The sequence below is a fragment of the Sminthopsis crassicaudata genome, chromosome 1 (genome assembly GCF_048593235.1).
Source record: "Sminthopsis crassicaudata isolate SCR6 chromosome 1, ASM4859323v1, whole genome shotgun sequence".
Lineage (NCBI taxonomy): Eukaryota > Metazoa > Chordata > Mammalia > Dasyuromorphia > Dasyuridae > Sminthopsis > Sminthopsis crassicaudata.
Genome location: NC_133617.1, coordinates 73080027 through 73105590, shown reverse-complemented (window position 1 = coordinate 73105590; position 25564 = coordinate 73080027). Strand labels below are relative to the sequence as shown.

The 25564-nt window shown below is 41.1% G+C and overlaps 2 protein-coding genes across 2 annotated transcripts in view; both read right to left on the bottom strand.

The window, feature by feature from the left end:
* Window positions 1–8: 8 nt before the first annotated feature.
* Window positions 9–5582, bottom strand: EIF3G (eukaryotic translation initiation factor 3 subunit G). The gene is given in 13 exon segments (XM_074260939.1): window positions 9–140; window positions 253–359; window positions 471–607; window positions 1676–1744; window positions 1747–1782; window positions 2001–2014; window positions 2016–2188; window positions 2286–2390; window positions 3451–3510; window positions 3910–3998; window positions 4968–5051; window positions 5161–5207; window positions 5448–5582. Coding segments are annotated over 13 exon segments (957 nt in total). The 5' UTR covers window positions 5468–5582; the 3' UTR covers window positions 9–124.
* Window positions 5583–7171: 1589 nt separating this feature from the next.
* The window catches only part of LOC141538913 (DNA (cytosine-5)-methyltransferase 1-like), a 41920-nt gene continuing 23527 nt past the window's right edge, over window positions 7172–25564 (bottom strand). Inside the window, exons 17-32 of the mRNA XM_074260893.1 lie at window positions 24551–24752; window positions 23987–24120; window positions 22869–23042; window positions 21328–21534; window positions 18541–18730; window positions 17339–17417; window positions 16911–17036; window positions 16471–16753; window positions 14618–14759; window positions 12342–12508; window positions 11429–11606; window positions 10302–10497; window positions 9137–9300; window positions 8426–8542; window positions 7935–8025; window positions 7172–7541 (exon numbers count right to left, since the gene is read on the bottom strand). Of these exons, the coding sequence (XP_074116994.1) occupies window positions 7519–7541; window positions 7935–8025; window positions 8426–8542; window positions 9137–9300; window positions 10302–10497; window positions 11429–11606; window positions 12342–12508; window positions 14618–14759; window positions 16471–16753; window positions 16911–17036; window positions 17339–17417; window positions 18541–18730; window positions 21328–21534; window positions 22869–23042; window positions 23987–24120; window positions 24551–24752 (2473 nt within the window). The 3' untranslated portion in view covers window positions 7172–7518. The remainder of the gene's footprint in view (window positions 7542–7934; window positions 8026–8425; window positions 8543–9136; window positions 9301–10301; window positions 10498–11428; window positions 11607–12341; window positions 12509–14617; window positions 14760–16470; window positions 16754–16910; window positions 17037–17338; window positions 17418–18540; window positions 18731–21327; window positions 21535–22868; window positions 23043–23986; window positions 24121–24550; window positions 24753–25564) is intronic.

Genomic DNA, 25564 nt, shown 5'->3' with positions numbered 1-25564 from the left:
GACTGGAAGCAGGTGCGAATATTTATTGCCCGTGGCCAGTAGGGGGCTTCCATTCCAGCCTCCTCCCTCAGAGTCAGGTCCTTTTCCAATCCAGGCAACTGTGTAGTAAGTGGACGTAACGGCCTCAGTTGGTTGAAGGTCTGTAGAAATGACAAAAAGGCAGTTAGGATTCATGTCCAGGATGGAGGACCCAGATCCAAAAGCTCAGGGATCCTGGCAAGAGATGGATGATGGGGAACAGGAGAAACTTACTTGGCCCATTCCACATTGAGAATGAGATGGTCATAGCCAAATCCTGACACGCCAGCAATGGCACGAGCAGCATCCTCCCGCCGGTGGAAGCTAATGAAGGCAAAGCCCTGGGGAAGGCATTAAACATGCATCAGCCTTCCCTTCACACAGAATACAACCTCTATACCCATTGTTTTATCATAACTTTTCAGCCAGAAAATACCTGTCAACAATCCTACCTTGGACTGGCCAGTGGTCTTGTCTTTGGCCAGATAGATTCTGGAAATGGAACCAAATGGCCTAAACAGCTCCTGCAAGTCAGTCTCTCGAGTGTCTTCTGACAGGTTTGTGACTCGGATGGTGGCATTGTCATCAGCTGGGAGAGACAAGCACGAAGGGGTGTGACTTGGAGAGGCCCAGCCCCACCCACAGTAATGCTAGATAATTACAAGGTACCTACTAGTCCCATGGTGTCACAGCCCACCCTCGGCCAGGGGGGTGGGAAGGGCAGAACAGAATCCAAGGCAGGAACCAATCTACAAATGATTTAACTTACTGCGGATTTATGATGCATAACCTTGGTTTGACTACTGATGCAGTCCAGCAATATTGTGTATTCTTCATCAACTGCCTGCCAGGTTCCATTCTTTCAAACCTTCCCATTTCTCTTCCAGCCCCCAATACCCAATCTTGTGCTAATGGAAATGAAGACTAGGGACCACCAATGGGACCTAGGCTATGTTTTCTTCCCATGCCCTTGATCCTGTTTCTCTCCCATTTTTCTCTAAGACTTTGCTGCTACAGGCATCTCCCTTTCTCTTGCATCTGATCCTTACCTTGCCACTTGCTTTTTCATCTTCCTACAAACGTGCTCATTCATATAAATGTCCCTGCCTCCACTTCCCCTTCTTTTCTCCTAAATTTTTCCTAAGCAAAATTCTCTCATAACAAGGCACTGTTCAAAAATTTTCTTCAATGGCTCAATACTGAGTCAGTTCAAACTTCGGTCACTGAAGCCATGCTACAAACAGGTAACACTCCATGGCCGATCTTTTCTCATGTTGAAGTAACAGGCCTACACTGACCCTGAAGAGGCACAGCCCTCTTCAACCACGTTTTGTTCTTTTTGCTGCTTTCCTGTCAGAGATTTCTGCTCTTCTGTGAAACCCAGTTTCTTCAGGATAGCCCAATGAGATGTGCTTCTCTCTCTCTGATTTCACATGGCATAGTTATTTTTGCAATCATGATTTAATTGTAGAACAACACTGTACTGGTGTGTTATTCCCCTGCATAAGCTGTAAGCTTCATGAGAGCAGGGACCCTGTCCAGTACTGAGGCACGTACTTTCTCGTAGACTCTAAGCAAAGGACTCCCACTAACCAAGTTGCCTTCCAACCCAACTTCAGCCCAGCCCAACCTTGCTTCTCCAGGGTCCCATCCATACCTCTCCTGTTGGGCTGCATAGACTCCCCTCTGCGACTCGCTCCATCTCGTAGACTTGGGGGTACATATTTCCTGTCTTGCTCTGGGCTGCCTGCACAGGCTCCAGCTCTGTGGATGTAAATACAGGCCGATAAGAGCCCAGGGCTTGTCCTAAATCCTCCCCCACAACTGCCTCAGCCAGAATCCTATGAAGGAGACTCCCATTTTGTTGAAGCTTCCTTTCCCCCAACCATAGCCCTCCAGGCCCAAACTTCTATGGCCCATTAACGGTTATTTCACAAAATCACAAAGCTGTCTATGACACACTCATACACCCGTATGGGTACCTCCAGGCATCTTTCCTTCTCCCAGTAGACAACCCCAGCTGTTCAGCCAGTTCCTTCTGCATAGGTCCAAGGGTGTCTTTGTAGGGACAACGTGTTGTCCAGTGGTCACCCTTGCAGATTCGACATGACACAATCTTCTGACCCTTCAGCTTGTTCATTGGATCCTCCTCTTCTTGGCAATTCAGATCCTGGGGAGAGGAGTGGTGAGTTTGAAACGTGCCATGAGGGGACTGCTCCCACCCTGCCTTCAAAATCTCTTTCCCAGCTTCCACACCCATAAATTACCTCTTTGCTGGTAATAAATGTCATAGAAACATCATCACTGACTGTAGTGGTAGCCACATTTGGGCCAGGGGGATCAAACTGTGAGTTGCCAAATTTCTTCCAGTTCTGTGAACAAGGAAGGTCATTCACCAGGTTAGAAAAAGGGCTGGGAAGGCCTAGACAGGTTGGCTGGATAACCCAACATATGAGGTTTTTTTGTGAAACCTTCCTAAAGGAGTTCAAGAAGTAGAAAGCTGTCAAGAAAAATATATTTCTGAAACAAAAGCTTTCCCTACTGTATCTGACTTCCAGTCATGAGGACGTCCTGAGGCAGCCCATATATAATATTCAAATGGAATCAAGAGCTTCCTTTCTGCCCCAGTCCCTCCCCTCCTGGGCAGAAAATCAAGTCTAATCCTTCCTCAACAAAACTGCCTTTTTAAGTGGAGGAAAGGTGAGCTGAGGAAAGCACTTTATTAAATTTAAAACTTTAAAAGGAACAAATAAGGAAGCATTATCAGTTAGTCTGTAAAGTGAGAAGTAATTAGCAATAGTTTAAATGGTATTAAATTCAGTACCAATCTGGGAGCAATAAATGTATACAATTACATCTACCAGGGGCCTTCCTCATCTTCTAAGTCTACCTGCTTATATATTCTCACAAACCTAAATACTTTACTTTGGATCCAGCCTATTCATAATTCTCATCTTTCCAGACTGGAAAATACTCATATTCCGAATCCATTCTCATGTGTAATCCTTTTTATTCTCTCACTTCCCTTAGTTAACTCCTATTTTCCAAACTTTTTCCAATTCCAAGAAAATTTCCTTTCCTAAATATAGGGTTCTCGCACTATTCTTGGCTTAAGCCCAATTGCTCCTATTTATGTAGATTTTTAGGGTTTTCAAAGAATATTTCTCACAGTTCTGTGAGTTAGGTGGAGCTTTATTATATCCATTTTAAAGATGAAGAAACTAAAGTTCAAAAAAGTTAAACAAGGGGCTTGGGGCCTAAGAATATGCAACTTCTCTAAGTATCGGGATCAGGATCAAAAGCCAGGCGTCTCCTTACTGAGTTTAGTATTACTTCCACTGTATGATGCTCTATAAAGTAATGCAAGAGAACGTTAAGAAGGATATAGAGATATAGAAACAAGATACACTCCAATCCCAAAACGGTCCTCACCTTTCTCCTTGCAACAGCCTTAGATGCCTTCCGAGTTTCAATCCTGAAGGTGCGGACAATCTGTAAAACGCCCAAGGAAAGAGAGGGTGCGTTAGTCAGGGAATGCCACAGAGCACTGGGAGGGCCAGCTCCGGTTCCCGCCTCTCCTTTGGCTAAGGTCATCGAACCAATCCTTCATTGCTACTAGAAACTGTGTCAGTTAACTCTCCATGACTTCAGACACGGATCCTGTTAACTTCCTGGTCCAGAACATTCCTTTATGAAGGCATATAAGCACCCTCCATATATGTGGGTACACATTTTTTAATTTATATTTGAGAACAAGAAATGTATTCTAACTGTACTTATTGCCTCAATATGTTCAACAGTGGTGGGTTTTTTGTTTTTGTTTTTTTTATGAGCCCCCCAACCCTGACTAATCCAGAGGAAAGGTAGGAAATAGAAACTGGCGTGGCCCACCTTGAACTTCTTGCCGTCTTCTTCTACCTTATATTCAGTGATGGTTTTAATATTTCCATTGATGACTTCCTTGGGGGCAGGGAGAGGAGCTGGGGAAAGAACAGATGGAAAGGATGGAGACCGGGCCAGGCAGGCGAGCGGGCGCCCGTGTATATGTGCGCACCCACGGCACTCTCCCGCGCCCACGCACACGCCCAGACACAGACACAGACACAGACACACACACACACACACACACACACACACACACAGCACTCTCCCGCACCCGCACACACAGACACACAGCCACGGCACTCTCCGGCACACACACACACAGCCACGGCACTCTCCCGCGCCCACGCACATGCGCGCGTGCGCACACACACACACACACACACAGAGCACTCTCCCGCACCCGCACACACAGACACACAGCCACGGCACTCTCCCGCGCCCACGCACACGCCCAGACACAGACACAGACACAGACACACAGACACACACACACACACACACACACACACACACACACACACACAGCACTCTCCCGCACCCGCACACACAGACACAGCCACGGCACTCTCCCGCACCCGCGCACTCGCAAAGACACGCACCGACACACACACAGAGCACTCTCCCGCACCCGCACACACAGACACAGCCACGGCACTCTCCCGCACCCGCGCACTCGCAAAGACACGCACACAGAGCACTCTCCCGCACCCGCACACACAGACACACAGCCACGGCACTCTCCGGCACACACGCCTGCGCACAGGCACACGCACACACAGACACAGCCACGGCACTCTCCCGCACCCGCGCACCCGCACACACGCACAGACACACACACACACACACACAGAGCACTCTCCCGCACCCGCACACACAGACACAGCCACGGCACTCTCCCGCACCCGCGCACTCGCAAAGACACGCACCGACACACACACAGAGCACTCTCCCGCGCGCGCACACACACACACACAGCCACGGCACTCTCCCGCACCCGCACACACAGACACACAGCCCCGGCACTCTCCCGCACACGAATGCGCGTGCACGGTCAGGGCACTCACCACCCGGCAGTAGCTCCGGCTCGTTGGTGGGCTCTCCTGTGCTCAATGGAATCCCCTTGAGAAGCTCACTGGTGACACACTTGTCTGTGGAGAAAGGGCAGGGGTCAAGCCAGAACCTGGGGACGGCGGGAGCGAAGGGCCTGGCCCGGAGGGGGGAGGGGGAGAATGGCTCGCTCAGCCGGACGGGACTCACCATCGTCTCCTTCTTCTTCCACCTGGTCGGCCCAACTGGGCTTCGAGCTGCGGGAGGAAAGAGCCTTTCAGGGAAGCCCAGGGTCCGGCGCCGCCAGATCCCCGGCCCCGGCCCGTCCGCCCAGCCGGCTCCGGACTGCAGGCCTCGGCTCCGGCCCAGACGCCGGGGACACAGCCAGCTTCCCGCTCCCACTCCGAATCCGGCCCGAGAGTGTACTCTGCCCTCCCGCCCCCATCTTCGGCGTCCGGGACACCAGCCCCATCCCGACCCCGGCCCCGTTTTCTCACTCAAAGTCGCCGGTCGGCATCGTCCGGGATCTTCCACGCAGCCTGAGCCCGGGCCAAAGACCGGAAGAGGAAATGGATTCTAATATCCACTTCCGCCGCTTCGACTGGGGGCCCTCGGCGTTTTCATGGTCGCAGTGCCCCCTCGTGGAGGAGCTGTCTAGCGCAGGAAAAAGCGCTCCTCCGAGGGAGAAGCTTCTCTCTCCCCCTCCTCTGTATCCAGACCTCCGTGCTCCCTTCCCCGACTTTGCCCCTCCTCAGGCCTCTGTGCCCTCTCTCCCCGTCCCTGCGCCCATGCTTCCCTTCTGCTAGTTCTCTCCATGTCCCCTCCGAATCCCACGTTTCTTTCCCCCCAGAAGGGAGAAAGACGGAATGTCCGGCTTTAAGGGAGACTGACAGCCGGGGAGGAGCCCTTTCCTCACCACCACTGGTTAAACGCGCTCCTCTGCGGGGGGTAGGGGGGAAAGGAGGGGCCGCACTCACCGACCCCCTACAGAGAGAACGGGAATGTTCTGAAGGAAACAATGGTGAGGGACGGGATGAGGGACGAGTGTTGCGCAGCGTCGGAGCTGTGATCCGGCCACGCCGGAGAGCGGCCCGGAGCTCCGCCCGAAGGCCCGCCGGACTCCGCGCCTCCGATCTCTGGGATCTGAATCCCGGCGAGATCTCCGAAAGGGAAGATCGTACCGAGATGTTTGTGGCGGCCCTTGTGTAGTGGCGAGGAGCTGGCGGTGGGGGGCGCCCGTCAGTGGGGTACGACTGGGGTATTTGGATGTGATGCAATAGGAAAAAATTTGAAACTCGAGTCTCACTTGAGGGGAGAAAAAGTAAAACATTAAATGGGAGGGAAACGAATTCAGTGCGAGATGAAACGGGGCAGCTAAGTGGTTTAGAGAACGCAGCCTCCCGGGAGTCAGGGGCCGGAGTTCCAATTCCGCTTCAGGTGCTTGCTAACCTGTTAGGCCCTGGGCAAGGCACCTAACTCTGGTCTGCCCCCACCTCCACTCCCCCACCCACACCCAAGAAGAAAATTCCCCTGGGACAGAAGCTGTGATCGTGAAGGAAGGAAAGAAGCATTTATTAAGCTCCTACTGTATGCCAGGGACTGCAATAAGTTGTTCCCAAATAATTCTCAACCTTGGGAGGGAGGCTCTCCTCTCCTCTTACTACTGAGGAAACTGACAAACAGGTCAAGTGACTCATGCAGTGTCAGACTGGATTGGAAATTGAAATTCTTTACCCCAACACCCTACTCACCACTTACATCTCCAAACCTGCACAATGCAATAGACACTGAAAAGCAATAGAATAAAGATCTGAGGTTTGGACACGAGTGTTCAGAGATCTGCTTAAACTCATCCCACTGGCTCCATCATTAGTAAAATGATGGTCTTAGAGTGACCATTGATCTTAGGCAGGAAAAAACCCTAGCCAGCGCAGTGGCGGTCCACAAACACCGGGATTGATACGGTGCCAAACCCTGTTGTGTTAGCAGTTATTGGTATCTAGTGTTCCGCAGCTGCCATGCTGGCCAAGAGAAGAAACAGCTGCCATCCTCCCACCAAAAAAACCCTGTTGCCTTTTCATAGCAGATCCAAGGAGGCTCTTTCTCCAACTGAAAGTATTTTAAGCAATGGCAATATGCCTAGTCAGAAGTCCTAATGCACCAGGGAGAAACTGGAGCAGTTTCAGAAAGTTTGTGTTACATAAGAGTCAGTAAAGAATTATCATTTAAAAAGTTTATTATAATATGTATTAAAATGGTAAAAATTTCAGTCACTAGAAGTTACATTTAATATATAATTAAAAAGGTTAAATCTAGACGATATAAAAGGCACTTTACAATCTCATGGGTTAACAATTTGGTTAAAAACAGTTCAATGTCAGCCAAGGAGGTAGATAGTTCATGAGTACAATGAAATACAAAAATTGGCACATTAAAAAGAGTACTCTGATAGCTGTCCTCAGTTGATAGTTAAAAACAATTCAAAGTCAGCCAAGGAGGTAGATAGTTCATAAATACAATAGAATAAAAAGATTGACGCATTAAAAAGTGGTCCACGACAGCCATCCCTCAATCTTCTTCTTTGATTTTATCTGAAGAGAAAAAAATTTGTTTGAGTAGAAAAGAACAGCATAGTATCATGCCTGACAAATGTGACAGTTTAAAGATTTTGGATGAAATAAACAATCCTATTAAATATTAAATACATGTAAATGTTAGGCAGCAACAAGTTGTTAATAACAGAGCCTTGGGTTCTCCTTCACATAGCAGCTGCTTTCTAAACCACAGCAGGGTGAGTAGCTAGAATCCTCCACCTTTGCTTGGTCTGACACCCAGTAAAGGAAACACCCAGAGGAGCTGTGATTTCCTGTGACTTTAGTCTGAGCTAAGACTTCCTGAGCACTGAGCAGAGGAAAAGGGGAAGGCTGAGCTATCACACAACAGGTATCACCCATCTCACACAGCAGAAAGTTGTAGACACTTACCTATGGCTTTTTCTTTCAGTTTGGCCAACACGGCGTTTTTGATCTCCAGGCCTATGACTTTAGCAAGGGGTGGAGGCACTGCATTACCCACCTGCATGGGGAAGGGAGAACAGAATTTGATGCAATCTGATCCCATGCCTGGAGAGACCCCTAGAAGCATCTTAGCTTTCAGCACACTACAGGGGACAGCAGCAAATCTGACCAGGTATCAGAGCTAATCAGGATTCCGTTCTACCCCAAGGTAGAGTTCTCACATTTCCCAGTCAGTTTTTGAATGAGACTTGTTCTTAAAGGCCCCAAAGGCTACGTCAAGCCTTTGGGTACAAGAGCCAAATGAAGTTTACATCAGGTATTCACTTGGCAAGAAGACACTTCATTATTAAAATGTTGCTTGGATTCAGCAAAGCCTGATGTTCCTAAGGAAGAATAACCTGATGGCCTCAGAAATGGGTTCCCTATCCACTTAATAGCCGTAGGAAATTCATACCTACCTGTTTGTGTTTATCCAAAGTCTGGCCAAAGAATCTGAAGGTATCTGGGAATCCTTGGGACCGAGCACACTCCCGCACGCTCACTACTCGGTGCTGTTCTGGGTGAACTACTCGACCCTGTGGATACAAGAATCCAAAGCTATCAGTTCCCAACTTTTCCTTTCATTGAAAAAGATGAATTTGTACTAGGCTTAAAGGACAATAGAGAAGACTGCTGACAACTCTCCTTCCAGGAACACAATGGTCAACACCAGGATCACTGCTTAACTGCAGCAAAGCTTTTAGAGAAGACCTCCTGGGATAAGTAGGAATATCCACAGGGACATAGCTCAAATACTATCCTTCTGTTTTTATGCAAATTATAGTGACCTATTTTGGTTATTTCCCTCCCCCCCTTTTTTAATTTTAATTTTTACTCCCTTTTTTAAAGGGCATCAAAACTACTTTCCTCTTACGATCAGAGGAAATACCAGTGGCCCAGGCTTTCAGGTAATAAGCTTCAGAGGTGAAGGAATATGACCCTGGATCTTCAGAGCATCATTCTATTGCTATAAATGAAGCTAGGCTGAGGCCAGTTAGGTCATCCTTTATGTACAAGTGATGTGAGCCTCAGTTTATAGCTCAGCTGCTATCAAGAGATTTTTTTTTTTTAAGTTTCCATGAAAATGGGAAAACAATTGAATTCCTTTTCTTCCCCTGAAGTGTCCTTACCTGCTTGCCCATGGGTTCAGGATTAGTAACTGTAGTACCGAAGAAGCCATCCCATTCCAACCTTCCATAGAGCCCAGCCCAGTTGTTGTTCCTGTTGCCAGTGTGGGGCAGAGACCATGGAATCAAGGTGTTGAACTGTCTATCTGAAGGATCACATTGTTTACCTGGATGGAAGGATCAGATTGAAATGAAGAAATTAGCTATTTGGCATCTAACTGAAAGCAATAAAAGAAAAATGTCTACACATAATAGCAAGGAGGCAGGACAACGTCCACACCTTTGCATAGGCTATCCCCATTCTGGATTATCTTGATGCCTCAGTGGCTGAGGCCAAAGAAGAGAAAAAAAATATATAACCAGGTAGCTTATATTCTTGGGATTCATGGACTAGATTTCTTTCTAAAGACCATGCCTTAAACCCAAATCACTCTGGCTGTCATAGATTGACCAACAAGAGGTCCCAGGCTAAGCCCTTTTGGTCTTTTGGGGAGCTTTGATTCAGAGTGATTGTAAATAGCTATGGTTTTTGTTTTAGCCAAAAAACCCTTAGGGTCTTCCCCTCCCAGATTGATTTTTTTTGGGGGGAGGGGAGAGGGGAGAAATGAGAAGGGTAAACTTAGTGTGTTTAAAAAAAAAAAAAAAAAAAAAAAAGCCAAGATCTCCCATTGCATCTAGCACCATCTCCAGTTGTCCTGATCTGTATCTTGCCACTGACCCAGATGGTTCTGGAGGCCCTCCTCACTTAAATCCAATTCATTTCCATGGAAATGTCATGGTCCTCTTTGATAGCCAAGAAGAAAAAAAAGGAAGGTCCAAAAATGCTAGTTACTGATGGGATGTGATAACTATTAATATAGCAAGAAACTCGCTTGTAAGACCATACTATATTCTCTTTCCTCAGGGATGTTAGCAAAAAGAAGAATTGACCATGAACTAATTCCTGTTAAAACAGCATCACGGGGGCAGCTAAGTGGCGCAGTGGACAGACCATCAGCCCTGAATTCAGAAGGACCCAAGTTCAAATCTGGTCTCAGACACTTAACACTTCTTAGCTGTGTGAACCTGGGCAAGTCACTTAACCCCAGCCTCAGGAGGGAAAAAAAAAAAAAAAAAAAAAAAAAAAAAAGATAGCATTACCAGAGTATGTGTACACACACCCCCCTACCTTTCGCACAAGCGCAGACCCCTCTGTAAGCTCCAGTACTGCTGCGTCCACTCTTCTTATCATTATACTTATAGCGGAGTTTTTTGGTCACAGTTCCATCAGAAATGTGTACCTGGATGTTAGGAAGGTCTCGCCAGTCTGACCCTGGGGTCAGGGGAATCAGTTTTATTCGAGCCATCACCAAAGCATTCAGATTCTGTAACCAAAGGCAAGGTTAGCTCTTTAATCCTTCCCAAACCCTTCTAGCCAGCAGGTAGGATTCATCCCAACTTTCTTTATTGGTCACAATGCTGAAAAGTGTTTTAGAACTTAAATCTTTGCTGAATAGAACCAGAACATTGTGCACAGTTACAGCCACATTGTGTGGATGATCAACTTTAATAGATTTTGCTCTTCTCAGCAATACAATTCTAAAAGCTTTGTGATGGGAAATGGCAGCTATATCCAAAGAAAGAACTATGGAGTCTAAATGTAGATTGAAGCATACTATTTTCACTTTTTTGTTTTGTTTTCTTCCCCCTTCATGGTTTTTCCCTTTTGTTCCCATTCTTTCATAATATGAAAAATGTGTGAATGTTTAATATAATTATATATGTAATCTAAATTAGATTGCCATCTTGAGAAGGGATGGAAAAAAAGGAGAAAAATGAAAATCAATTTCAAAAGTAAATGTCAAAATCTGATAAATTATATTAAAAAAAAAAAAAAAAGAAAGAATAAGACTTTGCTTCCTGGCATTTTCACATTTGTCATGGATCTCTTTGGCAGTCAGTCATTCTAGTGAACCTGATAAACTTCCCTAAAAGGATGTTTTTAGATGAATAAAATAAAACCCATAAAATTAAAGAAAACACTATTGAAATAAAAACAATTTTTCCTCCATCCAAGTTCATGTACTTCTTGAAATCTATCCATGAACCCAGATTAAGAATCCTTATTTCAGGGATTATCTTTGTAAGAATGGTTTATATTAGAGGATTGTTAAAGTCTCCTCCCATTCTGATTGTACAATTAGGTGGCCTCTTAATCAAGTTAATATCTCTGAAGTATAATTAAGGTATGGTTGAAGACTAACTCCTGGCCTGGATTGTGACACTATAGCAAAGATTCCCATAACTGTACATTACCTTACAAATGTGGTCTGTAAGGACTTGCTGAGAGCGTGGGCCCCTTATTTGTCTCTGGAACCAAGATTTGGGCTCCTCCTTGTAAGGAATCTCTTCTGTTTTAGCACCATTCTTGATACTTGGAAGGTCTGACATAGTGTCATAGACAGTAATTGTTCGAAATGGTGCAGAAGTCAGCCTGAAACAAAAGGCTTGATTACATTCTCGATTCCACTTTAGATTGTGGATTCCTTGAGGACAGAGCTCTTTATCCCTAATGCTTAGCACAGTGCCCACAGTTGGAATTTAATCAATGTTGTTACTACTTGGTACATAAAAAATAAATAACTCATTTATACAACCCCTACTATATGCTAAGTATTTGTCTCATACTAAATGAGATAAAAGTCTCATTTGATCTTTACTCATAATCCTGGGAGGTAGGTACCATTATTACCCTCATTTCATAATTAAGGAAACTGAGGCAAACAGAAGTGACTTACTCAGAATCACAGAGAAGTATCTGAGGCTGAACTCCAGTCTTCTTCACTCCAGATCTAGCACTTTATCTGCTGTGACATCTAGCTGCCTTAAGTCACTACACATGAATAATGCTGTTTTTATGAAACATTCCCCCAGACCAGATTTTTTTTTTTTTTTTGCCTTCTCTCACCAAAGCTTCAACTAAGAAGCTAAGACAAATATTGCCAAATACCTCCTTCCTAGTTAATTCTAGAGCAAGGAAAGTCTACTTCTGTGGCCTACGTGGCTCTTCCTTCCCCACCCCAAAGCTCTTTTTTGCTATCTATGACTTCCAAACTGCTCCATCTCCCACCTGTTGACCCTAAACAAGCTCTACCTTTTATCATTTGTCCCACTTGCTTTGGACAATTGGTTCTTGGGAGGGAACAATTGTTGTTTCAGAGTCCTTTACCTCTTTATGTTGCTAACAAATCTCTTATTATCCACCACTGCACTAAGCTGGCTGCATCGGGGTGAGAAAACATGTAAAGGTTCTGGAAACACGGGGAGTTTCTCTCCTGGGGCTGCTGCCAAGATGAAGGCCCTTCTTCTTGTCTGAGCAATGCCATAATGGCCAGCCTGGGCACAAAGCACAAAGAAACATACCATTTCTACCAAGTTAGCAAATAAGATATATTAAGATATAAAGGTTACAAATGAATAATAGGGTATAGGAAGTTACTGATAGCCATGAGTTGTAGGTTTGTACAGGTACAGCAATTTTCCATTCAGGAAATTCCCCATTCTTATTAATTCACAAAGAACTATCCCATCACAAAAATAAGTTATTTCTAGACACTAGAGCTATGTGTTGAGTAGGGGGAACTAAAGATGTGTCTAGGAAACTTTATTCAGGTCCCAAAAATTGTTTCTGGACTAAAGGATCTTTACATGAAATTAGGACATAGCTATTCCTACTAATACTTTAAGAGAAAACTGCCAGTTATGTAGAGACCAAGGTGACAAAAGTATATTTATTTATTTATTCAGATTGCCCTGCTCAGCATCTGAGATTGAGTTTCAGAGAGTGGGGCTGCCTTTAAGAATCTAGTAGGGAGATTGTTTCTGTTAAAGTGACTACCCTTTTGAGAATTTCTCTTCTACTGAGCAGAGGACATTTAATGTGTTTTCTGTATCTCTTTATAGTCTAGTAAGTCTTGTGCCCTCTATATTTTCTGGGGGCAGAGTTATGACAGAGTTTGTCTTCATTATACATTTGTTCCACTGAAAACTTGCATAGGAAGAACTGTTGCCTATATCCCTGGGAACTAAGGGGAAGCCATAGAGGAGAGAGAAAAACAAAAACAAAAACAAAAAAACAAAAAACATTGCCTTTGTGCTTCAGTCCCTGAGGTAACTGAACATGAAACTATATTAAATTTTTATGGCCAAAAAAAAAAAAAAAAGTGAAGCCATATTTTTTTAAAATTAAGCTTATTGGGGGTAGCTGGGTGGTATAGTGGATAGAGCACCAGCCCTGAAATCAGGAGAACCCAAGTTCAAATTTGATCTCAAACACTTAACACTGCCTAGCTGTGTGACCCTGGTCACAATCCTAATTACCTCATCAAGATAAATAAATAAAAATAAATTTATTAATGTATTTGAAATTTTTCATTACCATAAGTTCCCCCATTTTCCCTACCCTCCCAAATTGTTTTTTAAAAAAATAGTATTAGATTAGATGACAAAGAAAGATTAAGAAGTTTAGTCTTAGTTACTCCTGAATTTACTCATCCAAGGATAGTTGTCATAAATTTTGACTATCTACTGTACCATCTAGCTACCCTCACAGTCGTAACAAATCTCAGGCTAAAATTTCTGACCATAGTAGATAATTCTAGGTCACATACTTCTGACCAATAGCTAGTATTTATATAGTACTTTAAAGCTTGCAAAGAAGTTTATATAGGTTATTTGATTATTTGATTTCATTTAATATCTGATTTGATTAATCTCATTTGACTATATGCTTTCAACATCTAAGGGGGGGGAAGAGAAATTAATTTCCTTACTACTTTCAGTTTCAGGAAAACTATTATTCCTTTCTTCTGCCCCATATCTTTCTTTTCAGTGTTTCCCTAAGATAGTAACAAGACTGACTCTGGCACTATCAATACTCATGTTCTACATAAAAGCCATGGGGGGGGGGGGGGGAAGTCTATAGATCAGAAGCAAAAACCAACCTATTAGATGAAACTTTTCATCTAAAGAAATCAGAAGAGATCAAAAGTAATCTTCATGAATTGATAATTAGTTTATCAAGAGAAGATGCCCAGAAGACATTTATTTCCATGTCATTTGTTTTGTCTTAGGAGACAAATCTGATTTTAAACCAATGCCAAAACTTTAGTTCATTCTAATCCATGGATATGGAAATATAAAAAACAAATGTAGTAGAAAAACCATATAGCAACACTGACAGATTTAAAGCTACCTGGCACTACAGTTCTTATTTTCTAGAAGAGGAAGGCCCTAAGAGATCCAATGACTGCTCAAAGTCACATAGGTATCAAATAGAGTTGGTGTTTGGACTAATTTAGATTGGGGAGCTGGAATCACTTTCTGAAATACTATGATTTTTTTCCTTCAACATTGGAAGAAAAGGGATACTGGGATCAATGTGATTTTCCTTTGTTACCTTCTCCTACTTGCTCCTATCCTCCCCACCTCCAGGTATTAACCTACCTGCAATATACCAAATGTGCACTGATATCCCATTCGAACCAGACATCGGAGGGTCAGCTTCAGGACCATGGAACTCTTGAATGACACAAAGTTTCTTACATTCTCCATTAAGAAAAACTTAGGTCTATAGTAATCACAGTAGCTGTGGGAGAAGGGAAATGAGTAAAATTTTTTAATAGAAAATCTAAAATCATTCAGAAAAGATAGACTGGAGGGGATGGGTCTAAATAACTAAAGACCCTGGGAATTGTAAGTTTTATTTTACATCAGTCTTGAAAGATATCAAGCTATTGTAGACTTGGAAGATGGCGTTCTCGGTCAGTGGCAACTTTAAAGCAAAAGAGGTGATGGGGAAAGAAAATCAGTCCAAGAACAGTGGTGGCCACAGCAGCACAAGACACTTTCTGGGACACCTGCCTCAGCTTTATATCACATAGAGCTTTTTCCATTTCCTGAATTCAGTTATAAACAAACCAACTGGGAGTCACAGAACTATGACTACTTGAAGCCATCGGAACGTTGAATTTGCCTTCTTGTCCCTTTTGTTTTATTGCTGCATGCAAGGGCAACATTTATTATTATTATTATTATTATTATTATTATTATTATTATTATTATTATTATTATTATTATTATTATTAATGATTTTTCTGTCCTAAGTCATTTTCCAAGTTGTTTGTATAATCTTTTTTTTTTTTTTCCTTAGACAAAGACAAGAATTTTGTATCCTATGTTTAAGTGGAAGAAATCAGTGCCTAATTTACTACACAGATTCTGACTGGATAGAGAACTCATTAAAGACAGACTTTAGTTCTTTAAATTTTCATCTATATTTTAAGCTTTTGAATTTGGAAAAGGAGCCCTATGGAACCTCAACTCTTATTCTAGACCAGACTTTCTTAATCTGTGTCGTGGACTCTTCTAGCTTACTGAAGTCCATGACTTCTTCTCAGATTAGTGTTTTAAAGATATTCCTTAAGATAGATAGAAAACTAATGATGATATTGAAAATATAGTTACTCATATTGGATTACTTGCCATTTAGAGGAAGGAGGGGAGGAAATTTGGAACACAAGGTTTTGCAAGAATGAACGCTTAAAATGATCTATGCATGTTTTGATAATAAAAACACGAAAGAAACAGTTACTAAAGTATTTTTCCCCAAAAATATGTTCATAGAACTCAAGAATCCCCGATCTAAACTAAAACCTTAATGAATTTGTTTCAATAGATAAGCCCTTTTAAACTAGGGGACTTCAAACTTTCTTTACTCTACAAACCCCTACATTGGTATAGAAAGTAGAGAGGAGACTTCAAAAAGGAAAAAAAAAAAAAAAAAAAAAAAAAAAAAAAAAAAAAAGTTACATGGAGCTGACCTCAAAGGGTCAGGAAAGGCATACTGAGGAAAAAAAAAAAAAAAAAAAAAATCAGTACTTTTCTGAAAAGGGGTTACATGGGGAGGAGGAAGAAGAAAGAAGTGCTGTTTAACTCCATAATTCTTCATGGGTTGTTTTTTTTTTTTTGGTTTGGTTTGGTTTTGTTTTTTTAAATCTAGGAAAGAGTCCCACCGAGAACCTTATTGCCAAGTCAGCTAGTTATCAGAGTTCTTTAGAAGTGACTGTGATAGAATGACCCCACAAGCATTGAATTCTGCTACAAAAGAGCCAAGGCAAGTCCCTTTGTAATGACTTTCCATAGGGAAAGAGGAAAGGCAGAATCCCTGTGTGCCAATTGGATGAAGTAGGAACTTCCTCACTAGAAATGTAAAGGCTCCCTGTGCTTGCCACCCCCGAAGCAGAAAGCAAAGACTACAAGCTAAAATGACAGAATGATTATTTCCCAGAGCCATTCACCTGAGGAAGGAGACAACGAGGGAGTTCTTGAACTTGGAGTAAGTGAGCGAGTTGAAGCGGTTCATCCCACTAAACCCTTGGCAGGGTGGGCCACCACACAGCATTTCCACATCTCCTTTCTGAGGCAGCTTCTGGCCTAAGGAGTTGGTCTTTTCCCCAGACATAACCATTTTCAGGAGAATATTACAATCTTCTGTTAAGACAATGGTCCGAGGATTATTCAGAAGGAATGCTTGGGCTGCAGGTTTCCACATTTCAATGGCCCATATCGTTTCAGATATTCCTGGAAAGGAGAAAAAATTTTAGCCATTATCTAAGGAATGTGCTATGCATGGCACATTTTAAAATCGGGATAAGTCTCTTTAGAGTTCAAGTACCCTTAGAGAAAAAAGAAAAAGTTCAAACTAGAACATCCAGGAGCAAAAACCTGATGCCTTTACCCGCTTGGTGAAGGCCTTCAGACAATCCTCCACAGCCTGAGAACACATCCAAAGTTCGAAGCTTGGGCACATTTACTTTCGTTTCTTGAATTGGCTCCAGTGTTATAAGTTTTTCCCAGCCACTCTCTGAAAGTGAGGAGATGCTCATTATTTATTCAGTTGCTAACACCAAAGTCACACCAAACACAGGGATTCCACCTTCCCAAGAAACTTCTAATGCCTTACTACTTCAAAGAGTGACCCAAAAAACAAACAAACAAACAAACAAAAAAACCTACCCAGAAGAGAAAAGGAAGGTTATGTTGAAATATAGCAATTATTTCTGAAAGCTTCCTAGATTTAAGAGTCTATTCCCACTTGACCTCAAGTACCATTTGATCTGTAACAATATGTGGGCAAGTCCTCCACGGTGAAGAAATACAACCAACCTTTTTCTTTTCTTTTGTCCTTATCACCACAGGCATATTTTGGAACGTCTTCAAAACTTTTCTTTGTTGCATTATAGGCCTAAGAGGGTATAAAGCTAAGATTAATCATCTAGAATGGAAAAATGTCAAGAGATAAAAGTGAGATCCCATCAAAAAAGCCTGAAGAAACTTTAGATGCTACTTAAGAGTGAGAAAAACAAACAAGTTTTGGCTAAGAAATTAGGGGATCCTAAGTACAAATGTTGCCTCTGATGCTTATTGCTTCAAGACCTTAAATCATTTGATTTCTCCAAGACTCTGTTTTCCTTTTCTATGAGATTAGACTAGGTAAGTCCAGGATTTCTCTGGTCCAAGATTTATATTCCATTCACTAGAGGGATCTTGCTTTCCAGCATATCCAACAATCTCATTTGCAAGATGGCTGAAAGATCTCACCCCTTGTGCTGCTGCCCAGACCAAGTAGAACCAACGTAATATTCCTAAGTATGAGAAGTATGAGCTTGTCATTCTCTTTACCTCCTCACCCTCTTCTAGCCAGATTAGCACGAGCTTGTCACTATCACTAAGAGAAGACACTCAAATGAAAAGAATGAGATCTGAACACAGCAAATTATAAGTACCTCACTGAAACTGTCTCTCTTGATCTGGATGGAGTCTGTTAATTGGAAGCTCCTATTAGCTTCTTGGCTCTCCTATTTCATTCTTGAAATAATCAAGATTATAATCTTCTCTAAACCACAGGTTTTTCCAAAGAATTTCTCTTACCTATAACTCCCTTATGTATACTTGGATTAAAAAAAAAAAAAAAAAAAAAAAAAAAGATTTAGTCCCACATTTGAACTTATTTCTTGTTGAACTAAATTTGATTCAGCTGATTTTATTGTTAACTCTGGAGAAGACACAAATTTGAGTGAAGTAACAGTTATAGTCACTTGTTCTATATCTGCCTTCTATACCTTTATCCAAGTCAATTAAGGGGAAAAAAAAGCAAACTAGAACCAGTTAAGTGTCTATAGCCAAATTTTGACCTTGCGTGTTCCTGACTCCAGGTCCAGTGTCCTCTCCACTGGACCAGCTAGTCACCTGAAAGCTTCTATGGAGAAGCTCATTTTAAATCCTATTTCTATCATTCAATTACATTTCCTAACACCTTCTTGTTACCTAGTTTGACCCCAAACAAGTCAGTCTGTAGAAAGGATCACCTCTTGGAAATAAAAGAATTCCTTGTCACCAAGAAGATACTTCTCCGGAGTTTCTGTCACTTCACAATACTTTACAACACAGCGCCCTTGCACATCTTCAAAATTCACAACAACTTCTTCAGAGCTCCAGTATAATAGGTGGATATCCTCAGAAAACTTGTTTATGGAACATCTGTGGGTATTCTCTGGTCTGTAAGAGATGAAGTCTTTATTGTAAGACACTGCTAGAGGAAGTAGACAGCTCTATATATTATTTTGTATCTCTGGGGGTGAGGAGTGGGAGACAGTACCATAAAACCCAACCTGCCTCCAATCTCTGACTCCAGCTATGGGCTCAATCTCTTAACCACCTTTTGTTTCTGGGAAGGGATTTATTTCAGGATGACCCATTGAAAAGGTAAATTACCTAGGAAGAGCTAACCTCAGCCATGAGAACAGATCCTTTTGTATTAGCTGCTTGGTGGGTCTGATGTTGATTAGAAACCTAGTGAAATGAGATGCATATGGCAAGAGGTAGGATTGTGTGCCCACCCACATGTGAAGTCAGAACAAGAAATGAGGCAATTAATGAGAGGCCCTGAAGTCCGGGGCCCACTTGGGTATTACAATAGATAGCCTTGAGCAGAAAGCATGAGAATACTAGAGCCCAATTGGATTGTTATTTTTAAAAGATTGGGAAAAGAGGGAAAAGCCAACAGAAAACTACTATCAACTTCTAATTTTGCTTAGGGTTGACCCTGAAGAAACACTTCATGAAGGCTCTATTGCCTTAACATATTAGGTAATTCTAGGACAAATGATAAAAATATGCTACTTTCTGATAGAGATAATGGACTCAAGGTATAAAATAAAACAAACATTTTAAAATACAACCAATATAAGTATTTGTTTTGTTCAATTGTGCAAGGATTATTTTTTCTCCCTACCTATTCCCCAGTGAAGGGCAGTAAGAGGGAGGTGAGAAGGCAAAAAACAACAAAAAAGGTGGAAAGTCATTGAAGCATTTTTTTTTTTAATGCATAGAAGGAAACATAAGCAAGATTGTTTTAAGTTAACTGTTGAATTCATCATATATTTTAAAATAAAAGCAAATTGTTCTGATCAGATGTGATACTACCATCCCCACCAAGCACACGTGGGCCTTTGTCACTTACTCAGACAACCAGCCTAGGAAGCTTATCCAGGTTTATAAAGTTGAGAGAGCAATGACAAAGGATAACAACCTACTTGACAATTTTGAGCTCACAGAAATGTTTCTTCTTCCTCCCCTCCTTATCCCCACCCCCCATATCCAGAGGTGTTGCTCAGATTGATGCAATTTCCACTGAATAAAAGCATAAATAAGGAGACTAAGATCATCACCACCCATGACAAAGGTGGTCTGAGCAAAGAAAACATGGTTTGGAAGACAAATACAAGAATTATCTTAAGTTTTACGTTTTCAATATGAAGGCTTTGATAGAAGGATGAGAAACTCCAAGGCAAAATTGGTGATGAAGATAAACACAGATCTTAAAAAAAAAAAAAAAAAAAAAAAAAGTAAAGAAATAATCACCTAGCTGGATAAGCAGCAGGATGTTGAGAAGGAAGAATTTGAGCATCAGTAGAAAGGATTTAAGATCTACAACAGCACTATTACTAAACTAAAAAAAAAAAAAAAAAAAAAAAAAAAAAAAAAAAAAAAAAAAGAGTGCAGGGGGCATGTCAGGGGGCATGTCAGGAGGCATACCTGGTGTGTTTCCCACAGGTGGAGCAGCCCCATCTGGAGGTAGCTCAGACCCACCAATAAAGAGATCAACTAAATATCCAAAAAAAAAAAAAAAAAATCCACACAGCTTTCCAAAATTGAAGGACTCAAAAGCAGAGATTCATCTAAGCCAGTGGTCCTCAAACTTTTTTTTAATAGAGGGCCAGTTCACTGTCCCTCAGACTGTTACAGGGACAGACTATAGTAAAAACAAAAGCTCACACTATTTCCGACACTCAGCCCATTTGCCATAACCTGGCAAGCCGCATAAATGTCCTCAGCAGTCTAGTTTGAGAACCCCAGATATAAGCTTTCACAAATTTCCCTCCAAACAAATTTAAATCCCTCAATGAGGGATGGCTAGATGGTACAATAGAGCACCAATCCTAGAATCTAGAGGACCAGAATCCAAATCTGGGTGGGAGACAAGAAGAGACAAGCTTAATATAAAAAAAAAAAAAAAAAAAAAAAAAAAAAAAAAAGGCTCAACTAATTTCAGAAAAGCTTGGTAAGTAAGACATAAACTGATGCTTAGTGAAGTGAGCTGATCATAGACTAACACCATGATTAACTATGGACTTAGCTCTTCTCAACAATACAAGACAATTCCAATAGATTTGGGATGGAAGGATATTTTTACACTTTTGTGGGGGGGGGGTTCCCTTCAGTTTTTCCCTTGTTCTGATTTTCCTTCAGAATATGACTAATATGGAAATGTTTAAAATGATTGTACATGAATAATCTATACCATATTGCTTGCTTTGGGAGAAGGGAGGTATTCAAAATATTATAAAAATGAATATTGGAAACTCAATTATTTCATTTTTTCTAATTATATATAAAGTGGGGAAAAATAAAATAACGCCTCAAAATCTGGGGTAAGAACAAAAATATGGTGTGAAACAATTTTCCAACCCAAGACAAGTTAGAAAGTCAGCAAGCAATATCTATCTCACTAGGGTGAGAGTGGAGCATAATCTATATCCATGCCAAGTCAATGGCAGGTCCTGGGGGGACAAAGATTTGTAGCAGCTACCTACCTATAGAATTTGTTAATTCTGAGCTTGATAGCTGTTCCATTACTTTCGTTTTCACAGAAGATTTCTTTGATTTGGCCAACTCGATATGGCTCAGGGGCATTTTGTTTGCTGCCTTTAATGTACTCCGAGTGTTTTCTATAGTATTCTGGATACTGCTCTTCATTTACTTCTTCTTTCAACTTCCTGGCTATGACTGGAGGTTTGATGCTGCAGAGAATAAGAAAATTTATGTAGCATGAAAAAAATGTTTTCAAAAATTAATAGAATGGTCTCTTGTCCTATTGGCATGTCAAAAGCATTTCTATCATTAACTACCAATAAAGTGTTGAATAGACTTAATTCATGGACTATTAGCTGACTTTAGAATTTATACTTTCATACAGAGTGGCATCCTATAGGTCAGAATAGCTCATCAGTACTTTCACTGAGGGCTATCCATGACTTGACTCCTATTCAAAGGTTTGGTGTAACAAGTCGACACCTTTGATCCTTTGGTTAAGTCAAGCCAAGTTCTGAATCTTGAGAGATGAGGAGGTAACCTCTATACCAAGTACGTTGACTTCAGTGTGGACTGGATTCAGTGGCACAAATGGCAACTTAATTCATAATTTTAAAGAGTAGTTTCCTTTCTTGGGTTACTCGTTAAGAATTCCCATAGTTTAATTAGCTTTACTTGGTCAATCCAAAGATTTGTTAAGCATTTACAATGATCCAGGCACTGTGCTAAATTTAGGCTTTGAATACAAATAAAAATAGACTAAGATCGACTGCCCTCAAGAAGTTTATATCATGTCGCAGAAAGAACCTTTTGTCTGACTTAAAGGAAATTAAATTTTTCATTTTGAAAAGAAAAATCTATCCTAGCAAGTTTTTTGGATTCTAAAAGGATACTTCCCTTAGAAGCCTCCATTTACACGTTGGATATGGATATGACATGCAGGAGATCTCTTCAGCTCTGGGACCACATGCTCTATGTTGGCTGAGGGAGCTCTTCCATTTACATGTTGTCATTTTGGGAGGCAATATCACCTAATAAGCTAATTACATACATTTGAGTCCCGAGTCTGTTTCTTCAGTTGTCAGAAGGAAATAACCCTTCCTAGACTATCCGGACTAGTCAAAAATGCATTGATGTGTGTGAAAGTACTCTGTAGCAGTTAATAGCTGCTATTTGTGTAGCAGCTACTCTGAGCCAGGCACTGGGCTAAACATTTTGCAATTATTTTCTCATTTGATCTCCAACAACCCCATCATTATTGGAAAGGATCATGTTCTTAGTTCTGTTGCTTAAATTCACTATTCTTTTATATAAATTCTTATTAGAGCCAGATAATCTAATTCTTCAGAATATCATAACTGCTTGGATTTATCTTTGATTTTAACATTATAGTTAATACTATTTGATAAGAACTGCCCAAGATATGTAAAGAATCTTCTAGACCAAGTCCTAAAATAACTACTAATAAGATAGATATTGCAAAGTAATATTTAACTATCATTATTATCAGAAACACAGATAAATTGAACAAGTGAATACTAACAGAAATCCAAAAGCCCCAGGCAATAAGAAAACTCCATCTCCTTTCCTGTATTGGACGCCATTTTTCATTGCCAGATTATAGAATGTTCGGTCATCAACTTCTTCTAGAGGCTCTAGAACTTTGGGGGCATTCTTTTCTATCATTTCAGACTGTCGGGCACAGCTTACACAGAACCTGAAAGAGGGGAGAAAAACACTTGGTAGAAAGGCTAAAGATTTAATCAGGGAAAGTAAGAATAAGCATATCTGAAAATAAAACTTTTTATACTCCATTTCATACTCAATTAACATCACTAACAAAAATATTCTAGCTGATACTTTAATAGAATGCCTTTAATTGCAGAATCAAAGATGTAAATAACGACCTCTATTGAATCAACTAAAATTGATAAGAATTAAATGTAAGCAGTTATGACACATGGAAATATCTCTTCAGTCAACTGAAAGTCAGTTTCTCTCTGTGGGATTAACTAAAACAGCAAACCAGTTTGTAATCAGCAATTCCAATAGCAGGCCAACCCAGTTGTTGAGCAGTTCCCTGGATAAGCCTCTGAGAAGAAATAGCCTACGGTGTGGCATTTGCTTATGGAAGAGTGTCCAGGATCATTTAGGGGAATTTAAAAAAAAAAAAAAAAAACCGTTATTATAGCACATCAACAGCTAAGTGGTACAGTAGATAAAGCCCAGGACCTACAGTCAGGAAAATCCAAATTCAAATCTGGCCTCGGACACTTACTAGCTGTGTCACTTAATCCCGTTTGTTTCTTTCCTCATTTGTAAAGTGATCTGGAGAAGGAAATGGCCAGCCATTTTGCCATATCTTTGCCATGAAAACACCAAAAAGAGTAATGAAGGGTTGGACCCCACTAAAACAACTGAACAACAAATATCTCCTAATACTAAATAGTCTGGCTAATCAATTTGGGGTTAGGAGAAAAGTATGCTGGATGTTGGCTCATGAATAGTACTAGAACCCTCATTTATAGATTCTTTGTGGCAGTTATCAATTGCCCTTTGCAATTTACCAATAATAAGCCCCACAGTGGGGTTGGGGAGATTAGTCCACTTTCAATTCATTCAGGGGCTTATCAATGTGAATATTTATTCAGGTATACTTACTTATATTTGTTTTCTTCTGTAGGCTTCATTATAGGAGGAGTCTCAAATCTTGCATAGTCTGGATCATACCAGAACTGGTAGAAATAGGTTCTTCCATCATCTTCAACCATTTTGAGTTCTACATCTGATCCCCCCTTTGAAAATTAAGGAGAAAACTTGTGATGAAGAGTCATCTATACCCAGAAAGAAGACTGGAAACCAAGTGTGGACCACAACATATTCTCATTCTTTGTTGTTCGCTTGCATTTCTTTACTCATTTTCTTTCCTTTTAGATCTGATTTTTCTTATGCAGTAAGATAGTTGTATAAATATGTTTACATATATAGGATTTAACATGTATGACATATTGGGTTGTTTGCCATCTGGGGGAAGGAGAAGAAAATTTGGAACACAGAGCTAAGGGCCCATATGTTTTGACAATAAAAAGCTTTAATAAAAAAAAAGTGAGAGAAAGAAAATTGGGGGGGGAGAGTTTTTTTCCTTTCTACAAACCGAGTTAGAATTTTTTTTTAATACTAAAGCTGGCAAGAGGACTAGAGCTAAATTACAAGATTTATACCTACCTCCATGGACCAGTTTTCTGAGGGAGCTTTATAAATAACCTTCACTTTGCTGTGGATGTAGGAAAGCTGCATATCTTCACATTCATCTACCATGAAGATCTCCGAAGGGTCTGATGTTGCCCCAAGGACAGTATCAGTCCCAGAACAGAACCAGTGAGCATGAAACATCTGTCCATTGTTATCTTCCCACAATGCAGTGATTCTAGAATCAGAAATAATGTCAGATAGCTTTGCTTTAGAAAAACCATTCTCCTTTGTTACTTGACATTATTTCTTACTTATTTTCAAGAATTAAGGTGTAAATATAGAAAGACAATAATCTCTAATTGCTTGTGTGATTTCCATAGGTGCCCCCAAATCAGCTAGGAAACACACACACACACACACACAAAAAAGCTATCAAACCATCAAATACTGTGTTTCTATATAGCAAATCAGAATCTAGGAAGAAGTAAAGGAAGATAACGTTTTATAGTTGGTCTGAATAAGTCTTATCTGAGAATCCATCTAAGTCAATGAAGGCTTAAAAATGCCATTCTTTAAAGAATATGAAAAAATGTGCATATGTGTTTTATATATATATATGTATATAAAACACATATGCACATTTTTTCATATTCTTTAAAGAATTTTTTTTTCTTCCCCCTGAGGCTGGGGTTAAGTGACTTGCTCAGGGTCACACAGCTAGGAAGTGTTAAGTGTCTGAGACCAGATTTGAACTCCGGTCCTCCGGAATTCAGAGCTGGTGCTCTATCCACTGCACCACCTAGCTGCCCCTAAAGAAATTCTTAAAAGAAGAAATTCTCAAATATCAATCCTGATATTTCATTTCATACCTTGTAAACTGGTAGAGATAACAGGAATAATGGTGGAATGCTAGCTATACTAACATTTTTGGTGGAACTGAAATTGTATAATTCTAAGTTCTTTTCTATAAGCTATAGAATTAAAATTACTTAAGTGATCATATCCTTTGAACCAGAGATTCTATTATTATACTTATGTCCCAAAAAT